The 27,977-nt window shown below is 51.8% G+C and overlaps 12 protein-coding genes across 12 annotated transcripts; 7 read left to right on the top strand and 5 right to left on the bottom strand.

Moving 5' to 3' along the window:
• Window positions 1-68: 68 nt before the first annotated feature.
• Window positions 69-4,290, top strand: LRP88_04591 (beta strand repeat-containing protein; the record flags this gene model as incomplete). The annotated part of the gene is made up of 2 exons (XM_083241163.1): window positions 69-343; window positions 399-4,290. 2 exons carry the CDS (start codon window positions 69-71, stop codon window positions 4,288-4,290), a joined length of 4,167 nt encoding a protein of 1,388 aa, XP_083102311.1.
• An 892-nt stretch (window positions 4,291-5,182) lies between these two features.
• Window positions 5,183-5,662, top strand: LRP88_04590 (uncharacterized protein; the record flags this gene model as incomplete). The annotated part of the gene is made up of 1 exon (XM_083241162.1): window positions 5,183-5,662. The coding sequence occupies one exon, from the start codon at window positions 5,183-5,185 to the stop codon at window positions 5,660-5,662; it is 480 nt and encodes a 159-aa protein (XP_083102310.1).
• Window positions 5,663-5,968: 306 nt separating this feature from the next.
• LRP88_04589 (pyridoxal phosphate-dependent transferase) lies at window positions 5,969-7,528 on the bottom strand (the record flags this gene model as incomplete). The annotated part of the gene is made up of 4 exons (XM_083241161.1): window positions 5,969-6,702; window positions 6,752-6,772; window positions 6,824-7,168; window positions 7,222-7,528. The coding sequence occupies 4 exons, from the start codon at window positions 7,526-7,528 to the stop codon at window positions 5,969-5,971; spliced, it is 1,407 nt and encodes a 468-aa protein (XP_083102309.1).
• Window positions 7,529-8,111: 583 nt separating this feature from the next.
• Window positions 8,112-9,543, top strand: LRP88_04588 (kinase-like domain-containing protein; the record flags this gene model as incomplete). Its single annotated transcript, XM_083241160.1, has 5 exons — window positions 8,112-8,258; window positions 8,313-8,412; window positions 8,460-8,836; window positions 8,890-8,984; window positions 9,369-9,543. 5 exons carry the CDS (start codon window positions 8,112-8,114, stop codon window positions 9,541-9,543), a joined length of 894 nt encoding a protein of 297 aa, XP_083102308.1.
• Window positions 9,544-10,046: 503 nt separating this feature from the next.
• LRP88_04587 (major facilitator superfamily domain-containing protein) lies at window positions 10,047-11,487 on the top strand (the record flags this gene model as incomplete). Its single annotated transcript, XM_083241159.1, has 2 exons — window positions 10,047-10,426; window positions 10,476-11,487. The coding sequence occupies 2 exons, from the start codon at window positions 10,047-10,049 to the stop codon at window positions 11,485-11,487; spliced, it is 1,392 nt and encodes a 463-aa protein (XP_083102307.1).
• A 309-nt stretch (window positions 11,488-11,796) lies between these two features.
• LRP88_04586 (uncharacterized protein) lies at window positions 11,797-12,576 on the bottom strand (the record flags this gene model as incomplete). The annotated part of the gene is made up of 1 exon (XM_083241158.1): window positions 11,797-12,576. The coding sequence occupies one exon, from the start codon at window positions 12,574-12,576 to the stop codon at window positions 11,797-11,799; it is 780 nt and encodes a 259-aa protein (XP_083102306.1).
• A 1,021-nt stretch (window positions 12,577-13,597) lies between these two features.
• LRP88_04585 (phenylacetaldoxime dehydratase family protein) lies at window positions 13,598-14,623 on the bottom strand (the record flags this gene model as incomplete). The annotated part of the gene is made up of 1 exon (XM_083241157.1): window positions 13,598-14,623. The coding sequence occupies one exon, from the start codon at window positions 14,621-14,623 to the stop codon at window positions 13,598-13,600; it is 1,026 nt and encodes a 341-aa protein (XP_083102305.1).
• Window positions 14,624-15,352: 729 nt separating this feature from the next.
• Window positions 15,353-16,430, top strand: LRP88_04584 (carbon-nitrogen hydrolase family protein; the record flags this gene model as incomplete). Its single annotated transcript, XM_083241156.1, has 3 exons — window positions 15,353-15,510; window positions 15,564-15,741; window positions 15,798-16,430. The coding sequence occupies 3 exons, from the start codon at window positions 15,353-15,355 to the stop codon at window positions 16,428-16,430; spliced, it is 969 nt and encodes a 322-aa protein (XP_083102304.1).
• Window positions 16,431-19,877: 3,447 nt separating this feature from the next.
• On the top strand, window positions 19,878-23,525 carry LRP88_04583 (ankyrin repeat domain-containing protein; the record flags this gene model as incomplete). Its single annotated transcript, XM_083241155.1, has 6 exons — window positions 19,878-20,016; window positions 20,069-20,143; window positions 20,201-20,386; window positions 20,440-20,464; window positions 20,754-21,107; window positions 21,158-23,525. The coding sequence occupies 6 exons, from the start codon at window positions 19,878-19,880 to the stop codon at window positions 23,523-23,525; spliced, it is 3,147 nt and encodes a 1,048-aa protein (XP_083102303.1).
• Window positions 23,526-23,648: 123 nt separating this feature from the next.
• On the bottom strand, window positions 23,649-24,269 carry LRP88_04582 (uncharacterized protein; the record flags this gene model as incomplete). Its single annotated transcript, XM_083241154.1, has 1 exon — window positions 23,649-24,269. The coding sequence occupies one exon, from the start codon at window positions 24,267-24,269 to the stop codon at window positions 23,649-23,651; it is 621 nt and encodes a 206-aa protein (XP_083102302.1).
• A 487-nt stretch (window positions 24,270-24,756) lies between these two features.
• On the top strand, window positions 24,757-25,422 carry LRP88_04581 (uncharacterized protein; the record flags this gene model as incomplete). The annotated part of the gene is made up of 1 exon (XM_083241153.1): window positions 24,757-25,422. One exon carries the CDS (start codon window positions 24,757-24,759, stop codon window positions 25,420-25,422), a length of 666 nt encoding a protein of 221 aa, XP_083102301.1.
• Window positions 25,423-25,721: 299 nt separating this feature from the next.
• Window positions 25,722-26,530, bottom strand: LRP88_04580 (PQ-loop repeat-containing protein; the record flags this gene model as incomplete). The annotated part of the gene is made up of 2 exons (XM_083241152.1): window positions 25,722-26,402; window positions 26,486-26,530. 2 exons carry the CDS (start codon window positions 26,528-26,530, stop codon window positions 25,722-25,724), a joined length of 726 nt encoding a protein of 241 aa, XP_083102300.1.
• Between the last annotated feature and the right edge of the window lie 1,447 nt (window positions 26,531-27,977).

Genomic DNA, 27,977 nt, shown 5'->3' with positions numbered 1-27,977 from the left:
ACTCTCTTACTCCTTTCACATCTTTTTCAAAGTATTAAGCTCACTTCAGCTTCTCGCTCGTTGCTACAATGCGTTTTCTTCATCATCTTCCCGAGCTACTGCTTTTACACGGCCTCAGTGTAGCAGCTAAGGCCCAGGGGGATCCAGATTGCCCTGACGGGATACACGTTGTGGAAGTACAGCCTGAAGTTGTTGTTGGTCTTCAGCCTGTGTACATCAGCACCTTCATCCCATCCAACACGGTCCTCACGATTGGCGGAACCACGATCCCGATCACGAATGCGCCAACGACTCTCGTGACCTCGTTCACTCTTACGGGAACATCTACGACTTTCTCCACTGGGTTTGTACTATCGTCAATTACTTGTAACCTAGACTAACTGCTATACTCTAATCAGTGACCCCGAGCCTCTGTTCACCGGTCCCTACACCACAATCACCAGCGATGGTCCCGGGTCCCAGCCGACAACCATCACCCAAGCTCCCTCTGGCCAAGACCCGACTGGAACAGTCATTGTGGTCAACCCTACCAACGGCCTCGGCAATACTTTCACCGGTCCCTACACGACTCTTACACGCACTGGCGCTGGAGGTTCCCAACCATCCACTTTGACTCTTCCCCCCTCTGGAACAGATGGCACCGGAACCGTCATCATTGTACGCCCCTCGAGCTCTTTGAGTTTCACAGGACCCTTTACTACGATTACGAGTTCTGATGGATCGGCTACTCGGCCTACGACTTTGACTCTTGCCCCGTCTGGCACAGATCTCACCGGGACAGTCATTGTTGTCAACCCGACCTCAGCCAATCCCACAACCTTCACAGGCCCCTTCACTACCATCACTGGCATCAACACCGGCACTGGTACCGCCACTCTTACCATGCCCCTTTCAGGAACTGACTCTACTGGGACCGTCATTATTCTCGAACCCAGTTCCAGCGCTCAGTCTCCATCATTCACTGGCCCCTTCACCACCATTACCGGAGTCAACACGGGAACCGCCACTGGCACGCTAACGCTGCCTCCATCGGGCACCGACTCTACTGGAACAGTCATTATTCTTGAGCCCACCCCTGCCTCGCAAGGGAGCAGCTTCACGGGACCTTTCACTACAATCACCGGAACGAACACTGGAACAAATACAGCAACGCTTACTATGCCCCCTTCTGGCACTGACACGGTTGGTACTGTTGTTATCCTGGAGCCAGCCTCGGCCTCAACCTTTACTGGTCCGTTCACTACCATCACTGGTATCAATACTGGATCTACCACAGCAACACTCACTATGCCTCCTTCTGGAACCGACACGGTTGGTACTGTTGTCATCCTGGAGCCAACCTCAGCGTCTACTTTCACTGGCCCCTTCACTACCATTACCGGTGCCAACACGGGAAGTCAGACAACGACAATGACCTTGCCTCCTTCTGGAACTGACACCGTCGGTACTGTTATTGTCCTAGAGCCAACTTCGGCATCCACCTTTACCGGTCCTTTCACTACCGTCACTGGTATCAATACCGGGACTGCGACTGCAACGCTGACTCTTCCTCCTTCCGGAACGGACCCCACAGGCACAGTCATCATTCTCGAGCCCTCTTCTTCCTCGCCCGCTTCTAGTTTCACTGGACCCTTTACCACCATTTCTGGCACCGGCACCGCTAGCACTACTCTCACCATGCCCCCATCTGGGACCGACACCACAGGCACCGTCATTGTTCTGGGGCCTGCTTCTTCGGCACCCGTCACGACCTTTACAGGGCCATTTACCACCATCACTGGTGTCAATACTGGGACTGCCACCGGGCCTGTGACGGTCACCCTGCCCCCTTCTGGAACTGATCCCACTGGCACAGTTATTGTATTGGAGCCTTCATCCTCATCTTCCTCTACAACATTCACTGGACCTTTCACGACTATTACCGGTGTTAACACCGGGACAGCTACTGGCACCTCAACTCTTACTCTGCCTCCATCTGGAACCGATCCTACTGGTACAGTGATTATTCTAGAGCCTTCCTCCTCGGCGCCCGTCACTACTTTTACCGGGCCTTTCACTACCATCACCGGAGTTAACACCGGCACAGGTACCGGCACTTCAACTCTTACTTTGCCCCCATCTGGAACCGATTCTACGGGCACTGTGATTGTGTTGGAGCCCACCACCTCACCCCCTAGCACAACGTTCACTGGACCATTCACTACGATAACGGGAGTCAACACTGGTACCGCTACTGGAGCTTCAACAATCACCATGCCTCCTTCTGGAACTGACCCAACCGGTACTGTGATTGTCCTAGAGCCCTCGACTTCCGCTCCTAGCACCACATTCACTGGTCCATTTACCACCATCACCGGCATCAACACTGGCACTGCGACGACGACCCTGACCCTGCCACCATCTGGAACTGATCCAACTGGCACAGTAATCGTACTGGAGCCTACCTCCTCGGCCGCTACGTCTTCTGGTGCGGCTGGAACTAGTGATGCACTGTCAGCATCTTCCTCAGCGCCTGCACTATCTGAGGCTCTGGAAACCCAGTCCACTCTGGCAACCAGCACGCCTGACACTGCTACCACCTTTACGTCCACGGCATTACCTGAAGAGTCCTCAGGGGCTTCGTCTTCGGGTCCTGAGCTCTCTTCCACCGGACCAGAGCTTTCCACCGACCCTGCCACCAGCACCTCGGACATCACTGCCGCTTCTACATCAACGACGCCCGAGGAGTCTTCAGAGGCCCCGTCATCTAGCTTGGAAGCTTCTTCTATCGCATCAGAGCCTTCCACAGATGCTGACACTAGCACTTCAGATCTCACTGCCGCTTCTACGTCAGCGATGTCCGAGGAGTCTTCGGAGAATCCGTCGTCTAGTACGGAAGCTCCTTCTACCGCATCAGAAGTTTCCACAGAAGCGGCTACCAGCGACGCGTCGGGAAGTAGTGACTCGACTGCATTGGCCACCACTGATACCTCTGAGGCTTCGACAGCTGCCGCTGAGACAACCGCCAGCTCAGAAGACGCGGCCTCGACAAGCGCTGACTCTACCTCGGGCGACCCCATCGAGTCTTCAACAGCCATTGCAACCTCAGCCGATCCAGAGACCTCTGACTCCTCGGATTCCTCCACCGAGCTTCCTACTAGCACCGATGCCGACACCTCTTTGGCTGCCGAGACCACCGACATTTCGTCAGAGACAGCTACTTCGGACATGGCTTCTAGCACCGAACTTGACGCCACCACGGCTGTGGAGACTACTGCCATTTCTTCAGAGGAGCCCACAACGACCGCGGCAGCCACCTCAGAGGAGGCTACCACATCTATCGAAGCTAGTTCAACGATACCTGAGCCTGTTGAGACTTCGGCATCTGAGTGCATCCCAGTTCCTACTTCCACCACCTCCTTCTGCGATGTTGCTCTCCCAGCGGGCTGCCAAGATCTTGAGACAACCAACGGTCTCCTACTGGCCCCCGTGATACTCACTTGCACTGCGGCCCTTGGTCCATTCGCAGCTGGAAACATCGCCACCTGTCTCGCAACGTCCCTATCAATCTTTACAGTTGGATCGGACATTGCAGACTGCATCTTGACTGCTCTGGAGGGTAGGTGCATCACGACTCTTCCGGACGCATGTGTCAGCCTCGAAGAGTCCAACGGCCTGGAACTTGTTGCCGATGTCGCTGTTTGTGCTGTTGCTCTTGGTCCCTTCGCGGTTGGAAGTGCAGCAACTTGCCTTGCCACTGGGTCCATCACCGCATCAACCGAGGGCACCAGCATCGTCGAATGCCTGCGTATTGCTTTCGGCTTCGACTCCGGTACAGGTACCGTCACTGACGGTGTTCTCTGCGAGGAACCCACATCAACTCCTAACCCACAGCCAGTCTGTGCGACGGTGCCCGAGCCCTGCCAGGATCTTGCCGATACTGATGGCCTTGCTCTTCTCGCAGCCATCCCTGTGTGCACGGTTGCGCTTGGAGGTTTCGCTGTTGGCAACGTCGCCACTTGCTTGGGTACCGATCTCATCACGGAGAACACTTTGGGAGAGACTGTTTTTGGATGCCTTGAAGACGCCCTCTCTGAGACTTGCATCACGTCACTACCCGAGCCGTGCCTCGACCTTGCTGGCAACACAGTTGTTGAACTCGCTCTTAATGTGCCACTCTGCACGGCTGCCCTTGGTCCTTTTGCTGCGGGAGCGGCGTTGACTTGTCTGACTTCGGGGCTGACGAATGGCAACTCCATCGTGGACTGCCTCAACGACGCGATTTTTGCGAACGTGGTTGAAGCTGTGTAAACTACATGCTGTGAGGACATGAGAAGCCAGAAGTCGCTGTGGCTTCTGAGCAACACTGGATGAGCATGGAGAAGTCTACGCTCAAGCCTCGACAAGACAGACTTTCCTTTCTTTTAATTCCCATCGTGGGGAGAAACACAATCGCACCGAGGTTCATAAGTTATAGGTAGCAGACTTGGTTTAATAGTATCATTTGTATTCCACAACCGCGTCATTGACTTGATCTTGCCAGCACGTTCAGGCCCGAAGCTCTGAGGCGGGGTGGCCTACAATTCTGTTGAAGTTGAACTGAGGACAGGCCTGGACCTGTTGTTACTAACTAACCCTGGTGGAAGTCCAACGTGTTACCCCCCTAGAATTTGCACAACAGTCTTGTCGAGCCCCGCGAGAATTCTTCTGTGACGCAAAGGCTTTCTGAGGCTTGAATCATTGTTCAAAAGGTTACCTGCAACACTTACGTCCTTGAGCCTTTGTTCTGTGGATCAGCGGCGGAGAACGAACAAAGAAGTATAACTGAATAAGCTACAAATCGAGAAGTCTCGTTCGTTCGTTCGTTCGTTCGTTGTATTGCGACTTTTATCGCTGCTTCACTGCCACTGGGAATGCGCTCTGTGATGTTCTCCTACTCTCCTCGATGGGCACGCAGAGAACAGTTAAACACACTGGTGGTGAATATTCAGAACAACTCACTCGCAACGAATCGCACACACATGTGCTTCTGGACTTGAGGGGTCTAATAAGACATAAATACTCACTCTTCCCTTGACCAATCCGCTCTCTCTTTCCTAGTATCATCAGCACATCAACATTACTACCATTACTGACACCGGGCTTTCACCCATTAACCCAACAAATTACACTACCATTTTTGAAAGAAACACTCATTGCAGCCATGTCTCAGAATCCCCGAACCACTGGAGGCGCCGAGTCTGACACCGACTCTGTGCTTAACAGAGCTATGGTCCTCATTGAGGAGGCCGAAGAGCTTGAAGAGCTCGAGCTGCCTCCTCCGGCTATGGCATCAGACGTTCAACAAGCGGAGCGCATGTCATCACAGTGGAGAAATGACACTCTCGGACGGATCCTAGGCCGCCTGCGAGTTACAACTTCCGATCTCAACCACGCTCTCAAGCATCCAGAAAGCACCCGCCTACTCAGGGGGAAAAACCGGTCAGAATACCCTGAGAACGAACGAGCGGAGCTTGAGGACAGGGTAGAAGTCCTCAAGTTGGCGTGTCATGTGGTCAGGGACGATGTCAAGGAGTTGATTGAGCTTTACGCTCCAGGGAAGGATTCGCGTAACATCGCGGAGGTTATTGAGATGCTCAAGAGACAGATTGCGGTTCTTGAGCGTGTCCTTGCGCGTTTCTAGATGGGACAGAGGCTTCTGAGAAGCAAGAGTGTGCCGTGTTATTTTCACCATCATTCGTTAGCCTCTACCGCTGAGATTAGAATAGTCTGACTCTAGGATATACCAACGTTCAACAGCTCTTGGTCCTTGTTTTTTCGGTACATAGACATTATTACAACATCTTTACTATGAACAGATGGTGACGATCAAGTGACACCTTATGAGGTCTACAGTTGCCTGTATGCGCGAAATGAAAGGTAATGTAGCTTAAACTATTCATACTATATAACTATTTACAACACTCTGAAGGCCAGTCATGTACCAACCCTAGTTGACAGACACCAATGTCTCTCCAACTGCAATGTCCGTCACTGGAGCCTCAGCAGCAATGTCCATCTGGATGGCAATCTTCTCCCACACCGCCGAGTTGACCAACTCCGAAAAGGTATCCTCAATAACACGTGCGGTTCGGTCAACAATCTCGTCGACGTCAGCCTCGTTGATGATGAAAGGGGGGCAGATCAGGAAGTGATCGCCACTGTAGCCGTCGTAGCCGCCGTTGGCATTGAAGAGAGAAATCTCGTAACCCTCGCTCATTCCCTTGGAGTGCAGCATGCCGTGGAGCCCGAGGCTGTAAGGGAACGGCTCCTTGGACTTCTTGTCAATGACGAACTCAACAGCCCAGAATAGACCTCTCCCGCGGATGTCTCCAACCCAAGGAAGGGGTAGTAGCCTCTCCTTGAGCCTCGATCCCAGGTAGTCTCCCATGCGCTGAACGTAAGCAACCATGTTCGTGTCGCGAATAACCTGTTGCACCTTCAATCCAGCGGCAGCAGCTTGAGGGTGAGCCATGTACGTCTGGCCGTGAGCGAATCCCTTGCCGGACTTTTGGAACGACTCGACGAGCTTGGTGTTGAGCATGACAGCTGAGATGGGAGCATAGCCGGCTCCGAGACCCTTTCCAACGACGAGAATATCTGGGACGACATCTTCTTGTTCGAAAGCATGAAGAGATCCGGTACGACCCATTCCACACATGACTTCGTCGAGAATGAGGAGGGCTCCATACTTTTCGCATACGGCCTTCATGGCGGGGAAGTAACCCTTGACTGGCATGGCACATCCACTGGCCTAAAACAGGTGAGTACTTGGCTCTTCAACACAGGGCATCTGAACTTACACTTCCACCAACAGTCTCGGCCACAAAAGCGCAGACCTTGTTAGGTCCAACTCTCTGGAACTCATCGTCAAGTTCCTGCGCCAAACGCTGCACATACGCCTCCTCGGTTTCATCCTTGCGCAGGCCGCGGTAGGTGCTGCAGGCTGATACGCGAGACGAGTTCTGAGAGATGAGCTGAACGAAGGGATCCTTGCGGACCTTGAAGTCGCCAAGCGTCAAGGCACCCAAGGTAGCTCCGTGCCATGCACCAACTCTGGCGATGAAGTGGCATCTCTCGGTCTGAGGGATAGCGAGGTGAGAGAAGTGTGTCTTGGCAAGCTTGAGAGCGACCTCAACAGCTTCGGAACCTGAACGTTTGTGTCAGTGTTATTCATACACCATATGATGCCACTCGCCATACCTGATCCGCACAGGACGGCCTTCGACATGTGACCATTCGTCGAGTCAACAAGGAAATCAGCAAGATCCTCCGCGGACTTAGTCTTGTAGAAACCTGGATGGCAGTAAGGCACGCTGACCAGCTGATCAACAACCGCCTTCTGAACCTCCTTGTTGTCATAACCTAGACAGGCGACTGCTGCACCGCTGGTAGCATCGAGAATCTTCCTGCCATCGCTCGTGTGAAGGTAGATGCCAGAGGCCGATTCGACCAAAGCCGCGGGGTGCTTGTGGAAGTTCTTGTACAAGAGGCTGTTCTTGGAGTCCATTGTGAATAGATGATAGCTGTGAGATAGTGATTGTGGCTTTTCCAGGTGAGAAGGTGCCTTTTATATTGAAATAATCTCTCATAAAGCCATGGCTGAAAGTCTTGCTCATGGGCAAGACTTTCGGTCAAGCACCATCGAGGATCCCAGGCGTTGCGCGATCTCGGGAATGTAGCGGCTGCGGCCGCTCAGACTGTAGCCAAGCCAGCCGTGTCTGGTGGCGAGGCCAAAGAAGATGGCGATAAAAGCTTCTACTGGTGTAACATGACGCCTATGTCATCAAACATAGGCGGAATGTCGTGTTGCGGGAGAGTCAATGTCTCACTTCAGCGCCACGCTACAGAGTCGATCTTTGCCGCTGACGGGGTCGTCCCGCTCTGGAGAGGCTAGACGAGATACCCAGTGAGACATAAAGGTTCCACCATTCCCGTCCTGCATGCATCCTCGCCTAGGCACGCAAAAAAGTTGCGCGTCATCCATTTCCCCTTCTCTCCTTCTAATAATACAAGACCCCTATCCTTGTCTGTGAAGCTTCCCTCTTCAACAATCCTCTTTCACCCCCTATTCGCCACTAAAATCTGTGGAGATGCAAGTACCTTTTGTGAACCAAGTCTTTGACAAGGACGACGCCAAGGGCTCAAGCCTCCGTCTGTCGGAGCTCCTGTTCCCCGATGCAGCACAGGTTGAGGAGAGACTTGATGTGAAGCCCTTGACTCAGGGGACTACCAATGGAGTAAGTGGACTTGACTATCGCATGAGCAAGCGCTGAATCTCGCAGCTTTTCAAGGTGACATATCGGCCCGTTGATGCCGGCGATGCGTCTGCTCATGATGCAGTCCTGGTCAAGGTCTATGGAGACGGGACGGATATCACCATCGATCGCAATAGTTTGTGTCTATCGCCTAAATCCCCTTGAAGCATGTCTGACGATTAGAAGAGGAGCTCAAAGTACACCAGCTACTTGCAGAGAACAATCTCTCCTCGTCTCCCCTGGTCCGATTTGCCAATGGCCACGCATATCAGTTCATCAACGGGAGAACATGCTCCGTCTCTGACATGGCAAACCCGGTCATCTATCGCGGAGTCGCGAAAGAACTTGCTCGGTGGCACGCGACACTCCCAATCGTCGAGCCCAAAGACCCACAGAGCAGTCTTGAGCATGAGCCCAGCGTTTGGGCAACGGCAAAGAAGTGGCTTGACGCTATCCCGAGTCAACCGACGCGGTCCAAGGCGGATAAGGCCCTGCTCCGCGACCAGTTTCACTACGTGACCGGCAAGCTGCTTCTCAATGACGACAAACCAGAACCTTTGGTACGATTCTCTCATCTCACCGATCCCTCCCAAGCTAAGGGCCCATCTTCCAGGTGCTCGGACATGGCGATCTCTTGTGCGGCAACATCATCGTCCAGGATCTGACTGAACCCACTGAGGCTGCATCTGTCCGATTTATCGACTATGAGTAAGTGATACATCCCATTTCCACATCTCGCAGTGCATTGCTGAGCGCAGCGCTTGTGGCGTCTGCCAGACATGCCACCTACTGTCCAAGGGCATTCGAGCTGGCCAACCACTTTGCAGAATGGACAGGCTTCGAATGCGACTATACTCTCCTGCCGACAAGGTCAACCCGGCGAGATTTCATCCATGAATATCTCGCCGAAATCGATCGGCTGCAACAAGACAGGGATCATGCACATATCCCGTCCGTTAGCGAAGTCCAAGTGGATCATCTAATGGCCCAAGTGGACTCTTTTCGAGGATTCCCCGGCTTCTACTGGTGAGTTTCTCTCCGAACATGCAATATCTGCCGAGATCTGAAGATCGGGCTGACCCGCCCGCCAAGGGGTCTCTGCGCCCTCATCCAGGCTGAGACATCGACCGGGGCTATCGACTTTGACTATGCCGGATACGCCGAAAAGCGGCTCGCTGAGTACTGGGACTGGCGTAGGGTGCATGACGGAAATGTTGAAGCAGATGAGGGCATGTCGCGGAGGGAGGAGAGATGGGCAGCTGCTTGAAACGATGACCAGATGACCCCCACGGCCCTCCCTCTGCTGAGAAGACTCACTCTAGAATTAGCCACTGTAGCTCAACATGTCTTATTGGATGCTAAGCGATCCCGCCCCTTTGGCCGTGTCTTGGCCAAGCCAAAGGGGGAAGAATCCCAAGCCCTCGGCTGTCGCGCTTTGCCTCTTCAAGGCTGCCAACCTTTCTTGGGACCCTCCTGGCTTACGCCAACTGAGACAGACCGCCTCGACTGCATTCCGTTTCTGGGTCACTCGCGACCCGCATAATGTTGCACGTACTGGATCGACTTGGCGGGACAGATAGGTCAACTGCCGGCAGTTACTCCGGTCCCGTGGAGGGTCTGGATGCTTAAATATGGAAAAGTTTTGGACTCCCTAGCGTGCGTTGCCCTTCACTTTGCGGTCAAGGTCTTTCCCTTTACACTTTGCAATCGTTTACCGGTACGGCCCGATCCTCCTCCTCTCATTCCTTGATCCTGACCCTCTCGGCCACGATGGGGCTGTGGAACCTTTTGACGAGTTTCTTCTCGAGCATAGGAGCTGGTGTCCTCTGGCGGTCTAGCCGAGACCTCAAGATTCTCATCCTGCTGCGCTTTGTCAGGCTGCTCGGCTATGGAGGCACAACGTTCGTCCTCGCGTTGTATCTCAACGCTCTCGGCTTTGAGGACACGCAGATTGGGCTGTTCATGACTCTCACGCTTGTGGGTGATCTTGCCATCAGTTTTGTGCTCACATATGTTGGCGATCGTATGGGCGTGAGAGTCACTGCCGCCATCGGCGCGATGTTGATGTGTGCCGGTGGAGGGGCTTTTGTCTTTTTGGACAACTTCTGGCTATTGCTCCTGGCCAGTATTGTTGCAGTTATAAACCCGAGGTGAGTTTCAGATTTTATCATCATTGAGACAAAGATCTAATAGACCTAGCGCAAACGAGATTGACCCCTTCAAAGCTGTTGAAGAGTCAGCCATCGCCCGTCTCAGCACACCAGAAACATGCAACGACATGTTTGCCTGGTGGTCTATGCTAGGCATGTTTGGTACAGCAGCGAGCAACCTCCTCACCGGCTGGGTAATCGATGCCCTGGAAGTCTCAGGCGTTGAAAAGATTGACTGCCACCGCATCATCTTCCTAGGCTACGCTGGCATTGGCCTCGTCAAGCTGTTTTGCTCTCTGCTACTGAGTTCAGAGGTGGAGCACGTAGCGATTGAGAAAGAGAGCTGCTCATCCCCAGCTTCGAGTCAGTACGAGGGTGACGATGAGGAGCAGAGCGAAAGGGAACCTCTTCTGGGCGACAATTCCCCTGATTATGGCGCTGCTAGCTCCAGGACCATATCTCCTAGTAGCACAGCATCTCAGGAGAAGCGAATGTTTACGCCTTCATCCTTTAGCTTCATCTGGAAACTTTCAGTCGCCATGGCGTTTGACTTTGTCGGTTCCGGCCTCGCGCAGATCTCTTGGATGACATATTTCTTCAAACGAGAGTACGACATACCCGAAGGAGCGCTGGGCTCTGCAACCTTCACTGCCGGCATCATCTCATCGGTGCTGAACTTGGCCTCCTCTCCCCTCTCCAGAGCAATCGGTCAAGTACAAACCATGGTGCTCTGCCACACTATCAACTCCATTTCGTTACTCATGGTTTCCGTCCCCGGGAACAAGTACGTCGCCCTTGTAATCTTCATATTCCGCATTGTAACGCGGGAGATCGATAATGCGCCCCGACAATCGTTTATATCTGCTGGGGTTCTCGATCACGAACGTACGTCAGCTATGGGTGTCATCAACATCGTCAAGACGGTCGGTAGCTGTTTGGGTCTGTACGTGACGGGCCTGTTTGCAGGACTGGACCAGTTCTGGTTGGCCTTTATAGTTGCTGGCGCCCTCAAGCTTGTTTACAATGTCTTGATACTAGTGTTTTTCTGGGGGAGACGGTGATACTTTGGTTACCTATAATGGGAATAAGGTTTGGTAACCTTTGGAGGAGAATAGTCAGAGGTCGCAAATCAGCGTTTGAATCTACACATAGACGGAAAGGCACATGTCATTGCTGAGGAACACAGTTTTCTCTTTAATAGCTGAACCAGCAGGTCACAAGAAATCCTGTTGCTGAATATAATGAACACTGTCAACACCCTCAAACTTGTTGAATTGCCACATCAGTGTGGATCTCGAATCGCATGGGGGCCTAACTGTCGCTATTTCACCTTTGCTGTTGGGTGAGCTTAGCCCGTTGATCCCCTGAACTCAAACAATCGGGGAGACCTGATGCCTGTTTAGCAGGAGCTGTAACCCAGAATCGTCCTTGTAGCGTTGCAGCGCGACAGCTTTCCACTCATTCCATTCCAAACCCTCGTCTACCCCCACAGCATCTCGAAGCCCTCGAAACAAGCCTAGGAATCCGTCCCAGTCGGCAAGATTATATCCGCAGCAGAAAGCGAACCTATGTTGTAACCGACCATTTCGAACAAAATGGGCCAAGTCCTGATGGCCCTTCTCCTTAAGCAGGCGTGCAAAAATAACCTCGTCGCTACCCAGGTTGTTTTCACCACGGTAGAAGTCTGCAACTGGTAAAAAGCCAATGGGAGAGTTAAAGGCATGTGCAGGCGAAGCAGTGTGAGCCCACTCCCAGTCGATAATTCCAGTGACGTTGAAATGCTCATCGACCAGAATGTGATCTCCCTTGTCGTCTCCGTGCTTTAGATAGAACTTTTCGTCGTCAAAGACTGGTGGTAATACCCGCGGGACCAAGTCGAGGAGGTACCGGTGGATCAAGTAAGCATCCACTGCTTGCTGGGAGTACATTTCCTCTTGGATGATTAAATCCAAGATGAGTCGGATTGAGGCGATATGGTACTCTTCGAGAGAAGAAAAGGGTCCAGTGGTGCGCATTTCGGAATGCACTATGTTGGTGAGTGATTCCCGAGCAAATGCGCCCACCTCAGATTCACCGGGACTATCAAGCGAGCGAAGAAGGTCGAAGGGGTACTTGTGAAGCTCCACGAATGTGTCCGCAAGTTGGTTCATGACCTTGTTTTGTTCTTCAGTTGCGGTTGGACCATGTTAAAGATGTGCCGGGTAACTTCTCCATCAAAATGAAGCCAACCCCCACAGGGTTGTCAGGATGCTCAAGTGCGAAATCATAAACCTTTGGAGCTGGAACGCCAGTCTGCTCGAAAAACCTCAGAGTTGCAACCTCACTACGGATGATATAATCTCGTACTGCTGCTGGGGGAGACGTAGCGTTGAACCTGCGGATACGGGCGATCCATATGATTCCATCATCGAAGGGAACTTCAATGTGATAGTTCATCCCGCCCATCACAGAGCTAGGTATCACTCTGTCATAACGAAGCGGAGGGATAGAGCAAGGTATGCCTTGGCGTAAATGACTGGCTCGTTCCTCAAGGGCGTGGGTATTGATCACCTCTATCAGCTTTGTGAGCTCACGTCTTTCGGCATCCCGGGCCACAGGATCGTAAGAGTCCGCGCCCTGACAATTGGTGAGTTAGTGAGTAAGTAGGCGGAGCGAGGGGCAAACTGACCTCCCACCGAGGGCAGGTGTGAAACTTGGGTTCAAGATGGATGGAGCATAAATGACGGTTGCAGAGCACGCAATCGCCAAAAGTGCGGAGAGCAGGTCTATGGCAACTCTCAAAATCGCACGTCCACAAAGGCATTCTTGCCGAAGAGTCTGGTGGGAGTGCAGCAGTAGGACGAGGAGTCCGGCCAGTGTATGGAAATGCCTGGATGCAGACATTATGGTGGGGATGGGAGAGAGGACACGTGAATACTACCTCTTGTTTGTTTTCTGGCTGGATCAAGGAGAATGTGTTGTGATTGGCGGATGGGTGACACTTCTGTGTACACCCATGATGAGAAGTGTTACGGCGTGGTTACCAGCCACAACGCTGTAAACCCCTGTACGCACTTGAAGCACCTTCTGTAATTACTACAATGGCGATTGTGGTCTAATTGTTCGCCCCGTGGCGCAGCGGCCAAGGTGTCGCAGCTGTGACTACCATTACACTAGAAGTGACGGTTCAATTTAGACTGCTACCTCACTATGGACCACACCTGACTTGTCATATGCCATGAAACCAGTGCCCTCCCGACATCCAACATACTCGGCGACGATATCTGAACCCTTCATAATCGACGTTTCCTCCCACAAGTTGATCTTACCCACGCCATCTCCCATCTCTCCTCCCGGTCCATATGTCTCCATCCAGCGTTTCCGAAGCTTGATGTGACCTCTGTGAACTCGACCAGCCCTCTCGAATTTGCTCATGTCCATCCAGTAAAACATTTCAATCTTCCTGTTGTGGTTCAGGTTGACTGGGCCTGTATCCTTGAATGTTCCACAATCTGAGACGTGGCCCATCCGCACATCGAAAAGCCCATTCGCAGTGGTATCCTTGCCCAAGTGTTCCATCCATCCCGTGACGAGCTCATCAAACTCTTCGAACCACAAATCTTTTTCCCTTGCTGACATGCGTGTGTGGTCTTGACCTTCGACAAGAAAACAGATGTTGTCTGGCAAGTCGGTGACAAGTGTCCTGCCAGGACGGATATCTGATGTCTCTGGAACTCGCGAAGGCATCTCCTCAAGTGAAGAGGCGAGCTTGTCACCCAAACTGACATCAGGTATGCGATGGCGAACACAGCCCCAATATCCAATCTTTTCACTAAACGGCTCCATGTTTCCAAGGCCGTTCAATCCATTCTTCAACTCTGCAGTGCACGCGTTCTGCACTCTGCTTGGCGAGACTGTGAGAACTTCTCGCCACATGCCTGCGTCGTCTGGGAGGCCGCTCCAGAACTCTTTGACGGCAGGCTTGGACCACCATTCTGCGTAAGATTTTGGCCACCAGTATGAAAGCCAGATCTGAGTGGCAAATCCATCGTTGCCAGGAACAGTGATGCGATCAAGATGGGTTTGCCCAGAGATGATCTCGTCGAACTTTTGAATGAGATCCAGCTGCGGGCCTGAAGGACTCTGGCCTTGGTACTGGATTCCGTATATTCCGTAGAGAAATAGATCTCCAGGCTTGAAGCTGGCTCGGTAAAACATAGTGATGAGGCGCGTCAACGTCAACAAAAGTGCTTCTCACGAGCAGAATATTTTGGTTAAGCGTAGTGAAAATATGTCATCAGCTGAAGACGGGTGCGGGGAAAGGTGGCATATTTATAGACTAGCTGAAGAATAAAAGCCAATGGATGTGGAAAGTTACTTTTGTACAACAATGACAGCATACTGGCCTCAAGCTGTGTACCACAAGCATCAGGTTGATAGGCACACGTGGAACCTCACACAAGCTGTTCAGCCCCTTGAACGCACCAATGCCGCGAGCTGAGATTTTGCTTATCTGCCGACATCAGCTACGGAATCGGAATTACCTTACCCACGAAAGCTTATTCCGATCATAGGTTAACATGGCACTAAGCTGAATCTCGTGTATTTATCCTATGGCACGTGTGAGCGGCAACGATAGCTGCATTGATAGGTGCATTATCCGATAGACTGGTCGTCGGGTCCGGGACAAGCCAGGGTCGCAAAGCTTATTTTGAGACTAAAATGACTAAGTTGACCTTATCTTTGATAGTGATTGGAGCTGAGGTCATCGGAATAAGATAAGACACGTTGATTCCGAGATCTGCAACTCTGGCAAATTGTGGGGTAAATAGGTGTCACGGCAGATAAGAGAGGGGGTGATTCAATATAAAAACAGTAAATAAAGCCGACAATTGCTCAACATACGATCGAAACCACGATTTTTAACTGTTCAAAAACATCTACACAATGTCATCCCCCATCAAAGTAGCCGCTATCCAGGCCGAGCCATGCTGGAACGACTTGAAAGGCAGCGTTGCCAAAACCACACGGCTGATACAAGAGGCTGCGGGCAACGGCGCCAAGGTCGTTGGCTTTCCTGAGATTTTCATTCCAGGATACCCATGGTGAGTTGATCTACTGAACTCGGCCGACCTTTAACAAATTAACATATGCCTAGGACAATTTGGGCCAACTCGCCTGTTAGCAATGCTGGCTTTATGAACGAGTATTTTCATAATTCGCTTGAAAAGGACTCTGATGAAATGGAAGAGATCAAAACCGCCGTTCGTGAAGCCGGTGTCTTTGTTGTGCTCGGCTATAGTGAAAGATATAAGGGCTCCCTCTACATTTCTCAGGTAAGCCAAACAATCCGAGTATGATGCTGCGAGTCGAGACACTAATTTTACTACAGTCCTTCATTGATGAGACCGGTACTATCGTTGGCCATCGGCGGAAAATCAAGCCAACTCACGTGGAGAGAGCATATTGGGGCGACGGTCAAGCAGAGTCCATCAAAGCTGTCGTGCCTTCGTCCTTTGGTAACATTGGCGGTTTGAACTGTTGGGAGCACACTCAACCTCTACTACGCTACTACCAGTACTCTCAAAACCTTGATATCCAGGTGTCTAGCTGGCCTCTGTGCTGGGATCCTCTGGAGGGTCAACCGTGGCCATATCACTTGACCCCTCCGGCCTGCAACAGGTTTTCCCAGGTCATGGCGATGGAAGGAGCCTGCTTCGTTCTGGTCTGCTCACAGGTCCTAACGGAAGCTAGTAAAGCTAGCACAAGGCTCGAGAACTTCGACTACGCTAGATGCCCTGGTGGTGGTTTCAGCATGATCTATGGGCCCGACGGCTCTGAACTGTGCAAAGCTCTGCAGCCAGGAGAAGAGGGTATTCTGTACGCTGATGTTGATCTGAAGATGCGAGCCATGATGCAGCAGAATCTCGACTTGGTGGGGCATTACTCGCGGCCGGACTTGTTGAGTCTTCGGGTGCAGACCGAGGCTGCTGTTCCTGTTGAACTGAAAGAGCGATCACAGTGAGCGTTACTAGTTTTAGTTGAGGGATGAACAGAACTATTTAATATATGATTTTGAGGTCTGCTGATATTAGGAGCTCAACAAGATTACTTAGAAGAGTGTAAAGCTCTCTTAGTTCCAAAGTATCTCAGTCAAGCCGATGAGTAATGACGGATCAGGATATGCCCATGTGGTGTTCGTGGTATCTAGATCAAATAGACTAATAGGAATGTTAGCCTCATTGAAGGGTTGTATGTTGTAGGCTGGTCCGAATCTGTCTCTTCAAAGCCAGAACGTTGAACAAGTGTTGTTGTTTTGGCTGCTAGACAAGTACCGGGCACTTGTTGCTCATCTCTGCCGCTGGTATTTGCCGAATCTTCCTTTTCGGTGGCATTGCCAGTATGTCTATGCGATCGGAACTTATTTGTAGTCTTTCTTATGCTTTGCAGTTTATCCCTCAACCTTCTCGTCATCAACGATTCTGTTGCTAGCTGATGAATCAGCTGTGTTGCTGTAACAACATCCTCCAGACAAGATTTACTTTGACCAGACCCTGCGTAAGAGGTCGCAAGGAGTAGAGACGACAAAGCGGTCTCGAGGGAATGGTTAAATGTCTTGTGTTGCACACGATAGATGTCGGTTTCCTTTGCTAGCGCCGCCAAGACTTGGATCGAGTCTCGGGCAACCTGGACGGAAAATTATAGGTATAAAGACGTTTATATAAATGAAGTAATATATAGATAATAATAAAGAATTTTATATATATTTATACTCAATGCAGTCTCAAGCCTGGTTTCCAGTCTCTCATGTTCTTGTTCCATCACTGCATTTGACTTATGCAGCTCTCCTGTCTCTCCCACCCATCGGGAGAATCCTTAGGGTTATCTTGTCCTACTGCGGAGTCTCCGTTCATCGAATACTCCGTCATACTCTCAGGGGCCTCGTGGAAAACCGTTGAGTCCGAGCCCGCAATACTTTCAGAATCAGAATAGGACTCAGTGTCCGTGCCTCTTTCAGCGCTGTTGCTCGCCTCGAGAAGTTTTTGTCGTGAGCTCGGTTGGGCTTGCACTGGATCTTTTGTGGATGTGTGAGACTCTTCTACGATGGAGGATGGTAGCGGGTCGAGAGAGGCCCCAGAAGACGGTGAAGGGACGTTTCGAATTGCCTCGATTGGGATTCCGCGGAGGCGCGGAGGCTCATATGGGCGTGAGATATGGTCTGGCTCTTCATGCTGAAACCGTCCACCATCATAAACAGCCGCCGCGTCGCCGTAATGACGCTTCCCGCCATGAAAACCAGAGTAATCATCACTTTCCGGTGTTTGTCTCCTGGTCGGGTAGTTTGGGGGATGTCTTTGACCAAATGGCGTCATGTGCCTAGGAGCATACCGGTTTGGCTCCATGTTGAGTCGGTCCATGACAGCTTCAGTAACATGATCGACAAGAGCTTTGAACGGTAGTTTGCCATGATTCCGATAATCTTCTTCCATGTCTCTTCCGCCATGTCGCCGTGGAGGATGTTGAAAGGATTGGTAGCCCGGCATGAAACCCCAGTCGCCGGAAGTGTACCCGAGATGGTCTGTCATGTCCTCTTCGTCTTCAACACTGTCACAGGCCCCCCTTGGCGCGTCAGGAACGGCAGGAGGAGGCTCTGCACAATCCATTTGGCTGCCACCCTGTGATGATGAGCTTTGTGATCGAGAGCAAGTGGTATCAGGAACCGAGGTGCACTCCGCTTGGTCAGGAGGCGATGGTGACCGAGGCTTTGGCCTTGGCTCTGATACAAAGGAAGAGACACGGTCGTTCTCTTCTCTTGGCGGAGAGACGACGAGACTTTGTCTCAAATGGGATTTGATCGAGGTTTGTACCGCGGTCAGCAGCAAGTCCTTGTCCATCTCAGTATCCTGAAGAAACTTTTCTTTTGACAGAGAGAGAGCCTCTTCCAATTTCTCCAGCATCAGATCCATGGCTTTTCTTTCAAACTCTCGGGTCAATATCTCTCTCTCTTCTCGTTCCGCCATCTCGGCCTCTCGCTCAGCCTCCAACTCGGCCCTAACTTCGGTCTTGATCTGTCTCCTTAGTTCATTCAGTTGTCGCTGCTCCTCTCGTTCTGCGTGCCGTTCCTTTTCGAATTTGATTAAGGCGTCCTGCTCACCCTGCAGTCTTGCCTGCTCAATTTCTTCCGACACTTTTTGTCTCGTTCTTTCCAGCTGCTCCTTCGCTTGTTGGATTTCAGCTTTGGATGCCTCGCGGACACCATTTTCGAACCGTTCCCTTTCCTCCCTGACCCTCCTCTCTTCTTCTCTAGCTCTCAACTCAGCAAGCTCAGCTTCCAGTCTGGTGATATTGGCATCGGTTCTTGGGGTTGGTGTTTGAACCTCTGTAGGGGACGGTGGTGGTGAAGTGAGGTGGTGAAAATGACCCGACTGAGCAAACGGTTGTGAACCTGCTGGATACGAACCATGCATTCCTGGATTGTAAGCTGCTGGGTTTGCACTGCTGGCCATCCGTTGGCGCCCGTAAGCGCCGTATGAGTTAACCCTGCGCGGAGAAAAGTCCTCCTCGAGGCCTGTAGCGGCGTAGGGTATCCTGGGATCGGGGTAGGGATTGGGAGGATGTTCTTGAATCCTCTCTTGCCGGGGTTGAAAACGCTGTGAAGAGCGGAATCCACGTTGCGGCTCATGGAGTCGGTTGTGTCTATTGGCGTTATTTGAAACTAAGGGTTGACCATTATGACTTTCGGGTCTCGAGGGGGCAAGCCTGGTCTGTCTGGGGCCCCTTGCGGCAATATCCGAGTCATAAATCTCGGCGTCTTCCACGTAAGCGTCCCTCACGTCAGTCTCACTTGTGTATGTGCTTGTGTCGTCCGAATCTTCTTCTGGTCCAGGTCTTGGAGGTGGACGACTTGGGGACCGCTTAATCAAAGGCATGTTTGTACAGCGGAGTAAAAGATTAATCCAAGTAGGGGCAACACGACTGATGGTAGTTGTTTGTGTGGTGTGGGACAAAGGGGAGCCGTCATAAAATAAGACAGAACGGCGAGTCAAATGAACAGACCAAGCGAAAAACCCAGATGAACGCCTCGCAGAGCCATGGATGCAGGTCTCTTTGACACCACCCTCTTGAGCTTGAGGCTTGGCAAGCCGGTGAGCTCTCATGGTCGAGCTGATTGGACAATATCGGCCAACAATGCCTCGCGAATACGCGCCCTTACTTGGTCCAGTGGCTGGTTGCCTTGCATTTTGATGCAAGTCAGCGACAGCCGACAGGAGGCGAAGCCCTCCCCACCCCCTCAGTGTCCCAATCGCTCAATGCCCAGGTAGAAATAGTGGTGCTTTCGCTTTCGGCTCCCTCTTCTCTCAGCCTCATGGAGGGAACTATTCCAATACTCAATAGGACACATCTGAGAACCTTCGGAAAACTTGATACCCATATGAGCGCCAGCCGTCTACCATCGCTCCCAGAGAGCGCGATGCCGATCATGTCCCCGTCGTTTTCGGCAGCCCACAATAACTCGACTGGCCGACAGTATCTAGCCTTTGGCAATGGCCCCCAGAACTCTGTCAGCGACAATGGAGTTCAGCTCAATTACCTCGGTCATCATACTAGTGGTACGCTCCATCCCGCAACTTAGCCCAGATCACTCACTGACTGTCGTGATAGTCAACATGCCACCAGATGTGTGGATTTTGGTTCAGGAGCTGATTAACTCTCGGAAAAGCGACAAGGAACCATATCGTAAGTCAGCCCCCGACTGTCAAACTCCAAGCATTGTAGTGCTGACTTTTTTTCAAGATGCAATCGTGGCCAAGTGGCTCACACAGCAGTCGGGTCAGCCTTCTATAGCCCCTCGCGATCGCCAACTCGACCTCCTCGGCCAGGTCACTCCTGGAACGGGCAGATGGATTTTATCCACGAGCGAGTTTCAAAGGTGGAAGGATTCTTCAAGCCCCGATCGCTTTCTCTTCATGCCTGGGACACGTAAGAAGCCGGGACACCACCACTCTTGGCTTGGCTAACTAGAGATGTTGCAGTTGGGTCAGGAAAGAGCATGTTGATGTGAGTCTGCTGGCACAACATGGATGTGGCTGGCGTTCGCTAATGCATCTTTCTCTTCTAGCTCCATTATCATCGATTCCCTCGACAATCAATGTCGCCAAACACTGGACACTATTTGTATTTATTTGTTCTTCCACGAAAAGGATGCAACGGCTCCGCTGGCAAGTAACATCTGGGCAAGCCTGATACTGCAGCTGTTGCAAAAGCAAGCACCCGGAGGTATCGCTAACGACTTGAAATCCGAATTCAATGACTGTCTCCAAAGATCCCATTCTCTTCCTCCCTCAAGGTATCACTGGCTCTTCAAGGCTCAGGCAAGCATCTTCAAGACAGTCTACTTGGTGATCGATGGGCTAGATAACTGTCCCAACTCGTCGTGCGAACCGACACAACGACTTGTGTTGGATGCAATCAAGGACCTTCCGAGCAATGTCAGAACACTGGTTAGCTCAAGGACAGATCTTGACATTCGTCGCCTGAAACCCAGCCAAACACTGGTTGTCACACCCCAAAAGCAGGATATAATTGGCTACGTCAAAGCTCGCATCGAAAGTGACCGGAACCTCCACTGCGTACTGAAAGAGCACCAGAAGATTGATTGGGTGACACAATCAATCACCAATGTGACGTCGGCGAGTGGAATGTCAGTTTCAACTTCTGGATTGCTATCGTCAGCGCTGATAGTGCGTTCAGGTTTCTTCTTGCCAGACTACACCTGGACACGCTGAGCAAATACGGCACCATGGAACATATCGAAAAAGCCCTCTCTCGACTCCCAGAAAATCTGGACAACGCTTTCGAAGGGGCGATGCAACAGATCTTGAAGAAAATCGACTTCGAGAGAGAGCTAGCCAGCCATGTCATTACTTGGATTGTGCATGCCAAGGTTGATTTGACCATCGGACAAATCCAAGACAGCTTTGCCTTTCGCGAAAACAAAACAGACTCCTGGAAGGCCAGCCGACCACCAAGAGACTTGTTGGTGCCGGTTTGCGCTGGCCTGGTGGTCCAAGACCAGGAAAAAGGCACCCTGCGGCTTGTCCATGAAGACGTGAAGCGCCATCTCGTGGATGGTATTATTTGCAAGTCTGCCGACCGTGAAATAGCCAAAACCTGTCTCTTATGCTTGCGAGCGGACGACCCTGACGGCAGTTTTGAGACCCCGTTGTTGGAGTACGCCTCAAATCACTGGGCACAACATTGTCCCGATGGTCATGATATGGATTCGGAGATGGAAATTCAAATCAAGAAGTTCCTATTCAGCAAAAACAAGTTAACGAGGGCTTTTCGGAAGATACCGGACGAACCTGACCGGGCTGTCGACGGCATGACTGGCCTACATGCTGCCGTGTTTTATAACATGAGAGCCCATGTCAAGATGCTGATTAAAGCTGGTGCCGATGTCAATGCTCAGTGTTCTGATAACCAGACTGCTCTACATTGGGCCGCCACACTCGGTCGTCACCAGCTTGTCAAGGACCTTGTTCGCAAGAAGGCGGATCCCAACATTCCTGATGCTTCTGGAAACACTCCACTTCACAAATGTTTGTCAGGGTCAACGTCGAGCAACCCTAAAATCATACAAACCTTGGTTCAGGGCGGAGCGAAGCTGGACATCAAGAACTCCAAGGGCCTTACTCCTCTATCACTGGTGATTCGGTATGGGCCTACATCGCTGGCTGAACTACTTATTACGAGCCAAGACGATGTGAATGCTGAGGTCATCCAGGAAGGATGGACCTCGCTGAGAGAGTTGTTCAACCATGGCCATGAGATGGCTGACGAATTCAAAAAGAGCCCCAGAAGCAATGGTAACTCCTCTAAACGTGGATGGAGCCCCTTGAAACGCGCCATTGATAGCCATGTTCACATCTTGATGCAGCTTTTGTTCGACAGAGGTGTAGACCTCAACCGCCCCACCTCAGACAACTGGCTGCCTTTGATACATGCTGTCAAGCACGGAAAGTCTAAGACGCTTCAACGGCTTATGGACAGGAAGCCCAACCCAGCCAACGTCAATCTCAAGGACCCTGATAGCGGAATGTCTCCACTCTGTTTGGCCTTGTTCTACAATAACGGTCCCATAGCTCGGCAGCTGATGGAGGCTGGATCCGATCTCACAGGGAAGAATGGCGACAACCACACACCCCTTATTCTAGCAGTGAAGAACAATGACCGGGATATTGTCTGGCTCTTACTACAGAACAGAGCGCAGCCCAACATTGTTGACAGCAAGGATTGGTCTGCTCTTCACTACGCCATCAAGGGCAAGAACAAGGATATTGCCTGGCTGCTGATGACAAAGATGACAACGCAAGCAAACGGGAGGCTTCAAGCTAAGAATGGGTTGCCATTGCTAGATCTCGCCCTCTCTACAAATGACCTGTCGGTCGCTTGGCTATTGTGCCAGCATGGGGCTGACATCCATGCAACTGACGGGTTGGGGATGACGGCTCTTCACAAGGCCTGCTGTGAAGGCAACTTTCCCCATGTGCGATTCCTCCTGGATATGGGATCAAAGATCGACCTCAAAGATGCGACAAACTCTACGGCGCTACACCACTCCGTGCTACGTGAACTGGAGGACGTGGTTGACCTCCTAGCATCTAGAGCATCACACGCTGGAGGTCTCGATGAGCAAGACGACAAGAACAACACAGCTCTCGCGTTGGCCACCATACTTAAGAGCCGAGGAATGGTGGAGTCCCTTCTCCGCTATGGTGCTTCATGCGATGTGCAGGATCAAGATGGGTGGACGGCGCTGCATCGTGCCGCCAGCCTTGGCTTCAACGATGGACTGAGCCTAATGGTGGCCAAAACCGGCAACATCAACCTGGCGGACAACAAGGAATATACTCCTCTTCATCACGCCGTGAATGGCAAGGATGCCAATGCTGAGACCGTGGATATTCTGTGTGCTGCGGGGGCTGACTTGCGTCGACCACAAGAAGACGGGTATTCGCCGTGGGCACTGGCGCTGTCTCTGAAGAAAGATGACATCGCCAACAGACTAGCGTTCTACGCAAAAAGAGCGCATAGAATGATGATGGAAAACAATTGAACTTGTGAATGGGTGAGCCGTTGTGGTAGAGGCAAGGTGTACATGTGGTCCTTGATGATTTGATTGATAGTGAGAATTGATTCGATTTGAGGTATCTAGCACTACGTAGTACAAATTGTTCCATCACTTTTGATAAAAGCTGAAAGTGCCTCCCCTGAACGACCCATTGATTTGCGTAGCCGTGTCGGTCGCAACGTTTTGATGCCCCGTCCCGTTGTGGACGAACTGCCTCCCCGACCCCGAGTTGTTTAGAATGATAGGTGAGCGACATGACTCATCGTTAACCTCGATCTTGCTTATTAATCTGTCCATCTGTTTCCTCGTCGCAGCCTTGACAGCCTGGTTAGTGGCCAAGAGCTGCAAATCCGCCATGATTCCCTCCATCAAGGACTCGACCTTTTCCGCCTGCGGGATCGTCTTCAGTGCCCTGAGGTATCTCTCAGCTCGGGAAGCCCGAGCGGGTACGATGACGAGCTGAAAAATGTCGAGAAGCACTGCAACCCTATCGGTGCACTTTTCCAGCACAGCGCTTAAGGAGGCGTGTGACTGGGGGTTGAGAGCATCCTCGGCGAGACCGTCGGTGGCCAATTTGAGGGTGTCTTGAACGAGGGGGAGACGCGAGGCCGCATCACGGAAGGATTGTGGGATATCCGAGGCATCTGCAGCGGTGCGGTATATTTTGATTGATGCGTCAATGATGGTGATGATAGCCGAGATGACACCTGTTACTTCGGCGAGTGCCATTGCGCTCCTTGGCCTGAGGGGGCCAAACGGATTCGGGATATGGCTTTGATCCTGCAGCGAGGGAGGGGGTCGGTCTGTTTTGCAGGCCGAGTTTTGAGCTCATGAGGCACACCGGTGAGCGCGAAAAGGTTGTGGCAGTGTTGCTGTTGGGCAGTGATGAAAATCAGGCTGTGAGCAGATGCAAGCGAACGGTTGAATCACAGAGGCGGCTGCAGAGTGGCTTTTGTAATTTTCGCTGCCGCATTGGTCGCCAGTCTGTCCCGCTGGTTCGCCCATAACGACTGACTGGGGCAAACTCCAAATGCCGAAATGTCAGCTTCAGCCTCAGAAAGAAACTGCAGTTCGCCGAGAGTCGCCTTTGGGCGAGACTGTGCGCCCTCCCAGCCTCCAAATACGGCCGCATTGCCCATCGGCCGAGCCGGTTCCTCGCTACCTTCACTCCTTCAAACTTCGTCTCCTGTTCCTGACCAATCAAAAATTTATCATCATGTCGCCGAATGAGACCTCCAAACCACAGGTGCTCATGCAACTCGGGATGCTCAACGCAGCCCTCCAGATGATGGTAAACCAGTGCGGTTCAATTAAGGACGCAGAAAATCAGCTGGAGGTCTTCTCAGTTGTTGCCAAGCACCTCCCGTCCCTGGTTGATGTCTTCAGCTCCATTCAAAAGCGCTTGGACTTAGGTACTGCAGAGGCCGATGACGCTGGGATTAGTGACAAGTACCCCGTCATTCGCCAGGCAGCGCTGGCATGTTGCGAGCGCAGTGGAGATCTCCAAGGGCTTTTCCATGCGGTTGGCGAGAGCCGAAACAAGACCGAAGCTTATCGCAACGCCGTGGAACGTGGCAAAGGGGAGCCGTTGGAGATGGTGATGATGGACATGCTCCAGAACGCCATCAGCGTAGCCACGCCCCCACTCGTCGAGGACGAACACGTCACGGCGCTGAACAATGCGCTGGAAGAAATCAAGAAACTCCCGCCTTCTCTGGGGAACGAGCCTCCGAGCGCCCGTATTACTCTTCACAACCACGGCGCAGGGAACCAGTTCTACCACGGCGGCAAGGGCAACATGAACCATTGCTCGGGCGGGTTTCAGGTCACTGGCGATAACCATGGTGCGACGTATAACCATGGCCCGATGGGGAACAAATAAAACTGAGACATCAGGTGGTCGGGGTTCAAGCTGTACCTGTTGAGAGGGGTGCAGCACTACCTGCTCAAACTGGCTACGATAGCGCCGAAAGCTTGGTAACGAATGAACGAGAATGTTGAGAAGAGGAGAGAGATCTTACAATATACAAAGTCAATGTTTTTCTCTAGAATGTTCGTGAATGGTCAGTCCCCTTCAGTGGTGTTGGTCCATTGTAATTACATGCCACCGCCACCTTGATTCCCTCGGCCGAGAAACCCCGAGGGTGAGTACATGCGTATTCAATTAACTCATTTTCTCGCTCATGGCTCCACGCATCTTGACCCTCCAGCTTCCATGTTGCGCTCTGAGGGCGTACTATCCAAGCCGTCTGACTTTCGACCCATTTTGTCAAGCAGCCAACCGCGGAATCGAAAATGAATACCCAAAATTCCAATGCCAGCCCACAGTACTGCCTCGACTGAGTATATGACTATACCCAGTATATCAATCCTCGGTGCAAAGGCCAATGCCAGGATCGATGCCACGTCGCCTCCAGCGTCAATAAACACGAACAAAAAGGAGATGCCCTTGACAGATCTCGATTGGTAAATCTCCCAGTAGTACCTCAAAACTCCACACCCCAGTAGGACTGCTGCAAGAACGGCCATGAGTGTCATGGGCCACTCAATGTCCCTTTCCCATGCACATCGTAGAGCAAAGTACAGGCCAGCCTCGACACCGCCGATGATTGATGCAGTAGCCAGGCAAACGAGCAGGATCTTGGCGAGTGTCCACTTGTCTCGGTCGTACTTGCACTGGGACCAAGTTATGAGACTCAGGAAGATGAGAATGTGAGGTTGGACCTGGAGTGCAACATTGAAGTTCTGGACCACGTTGTAAACGCCAAGTGGTATACCAGCAAAGGCCCATGAGAGGTACATGAGAGGATGAAGGCCGTCGGTGCTGTGGCGGCGATAGTTCTTGACAATTTGAGGCAGGAGCTGTTGGATGATTGTAGTCAGTATCAGCCCTAGCTTGCCTTGGAGGAGGAGGTGTGTGTACTCGCCTGTATAGACCAACAAACGGCTCCAGCCGTCCCAAGAATGTTTGCGGCAACAGGGTCGTCCATGACAGAGGTGTGTTGGCTGCCTCGGTTGGGGATGGTATTTGGATTAACAATGAAGATGAATGAGAGCAGAGAGTCAATCCCTGCAAGAAACTCACGAGTGATAATGAAGATTCTGAAAGGATTCATCTCTTGTTCAGCGTCCTCTTTTAGGGAAGCTCAAAACACCATGGTGATGTCGAACCAGCCAATCAAGAGCCAGCGCTGGCCGAGGTCGGCGCTCAGGGACTGATGTGGAACTGACCAATGAGCCATGGCCCTAACAACTTTGTCTTGACTTCGGTCGAACGCTCCCTTCTTTTGTTTTCCTGCAACCAATTTTCAACAAGGCCTATTACTTTACGTTCAGGTGCCTGTTCCCATCACATCCATCAGCATCTACATGCCTCTTCCCTCCGACGCCTCTGCTGCGACCAGATGGCTCGCAGTCTCTCGTCGTGATCCCACCGCCAATTCGTCCTTTCTCTACGGAGTCAGATCAACCCAGATATTCTGCCGTCCAACATGTCCCGGTCGAGTCGCCAGACGATCCAACATTATCTTTTTCGACAACCAGCAACAGGCGTTCGATGCCGGATACCGACCTTGCAAGAGATGTCAACCATGCACGCTTGGCTGGGATAAGGAGAGCTTGGGCCGAACGCTATGTAACCGCGCGCGAGCCATAATCACTGCAGCCGTCGAGAGTGGAACGCCTTGGAAGGTGGACGGCGTTGCTCAAGAACTGGACATCACGGGCGCACATCTTCACCGGCAGTTCAAGAGGCATTTTGGCATCACGCCAAGATCCTTCGCGGCATCGCCCACCAAGGCCCACATGACGTCTGATTACAGCACTATGCCGCATCCAGACTGCCAACCAGACCTACTAAATTTGGCACAAGATTGTCCACACATACAAGATGTTCTCTTACCGAATCTCCCTTTCAGCTTGGATGTTGGCGACGGACTGGACGACGTCTTATTCACCTCGCCTAACATTCAGGGCCATTCAGGGAAAGCATGCACTGAACTGAATCAGTCTGAGACCTGGGATTTCGATATACAAAAGCTTCTGAACATTGAGGACATAGTTTATGATCTAGAAGACGAATAGAATTAAGGCAGACCTCCTCTCGCTAAGACTTTGCTTGTGCTTGGGAGTATTTAAAGGGAGACCGATGGGTTCCCATTATTTAAGGACGTATGGAACGCAGAAGTACCAGTTCCTTAGCGATGACCGTCAAGAAATTATTCAAACACGCTGGGGTTCGGTGCGCTCAGATGGTAGGTGCCGAGAAGCAAGGGGCCGGTCACGACGAAATAAATCAACAAGGGAGGGAATTGTCGAGATGGCAAGCTTGGCATCAAGGTATCGGTAGTTCAGCTAAAACAGTGAATGTCAAACAGTTGTCAAACTTGGTCTCAACATCTAATATTGGATGACAGCACAGCTGTTTCACCTCTCGCA

Source organism: Fusarium phalaenopsidis (genome assembly GCF_050370095.1).
Source record: "Fusarium phalaenopsidis strain FUZ10S chromosome Unknown contig_32292, whole genome shotgun sequence".
NCBI lineage: Eukaryota > Fungi > Ascomycota > Sordariomycetes > Hypocreales > Nectriaceae > Fusarium > Fusarium phalaenopsidis.
The sequence above is the reverse complement of the archived record's forward strand: the minus strand, read 5'-3'. Positions and strand labels throughout refer to the sequence as shown.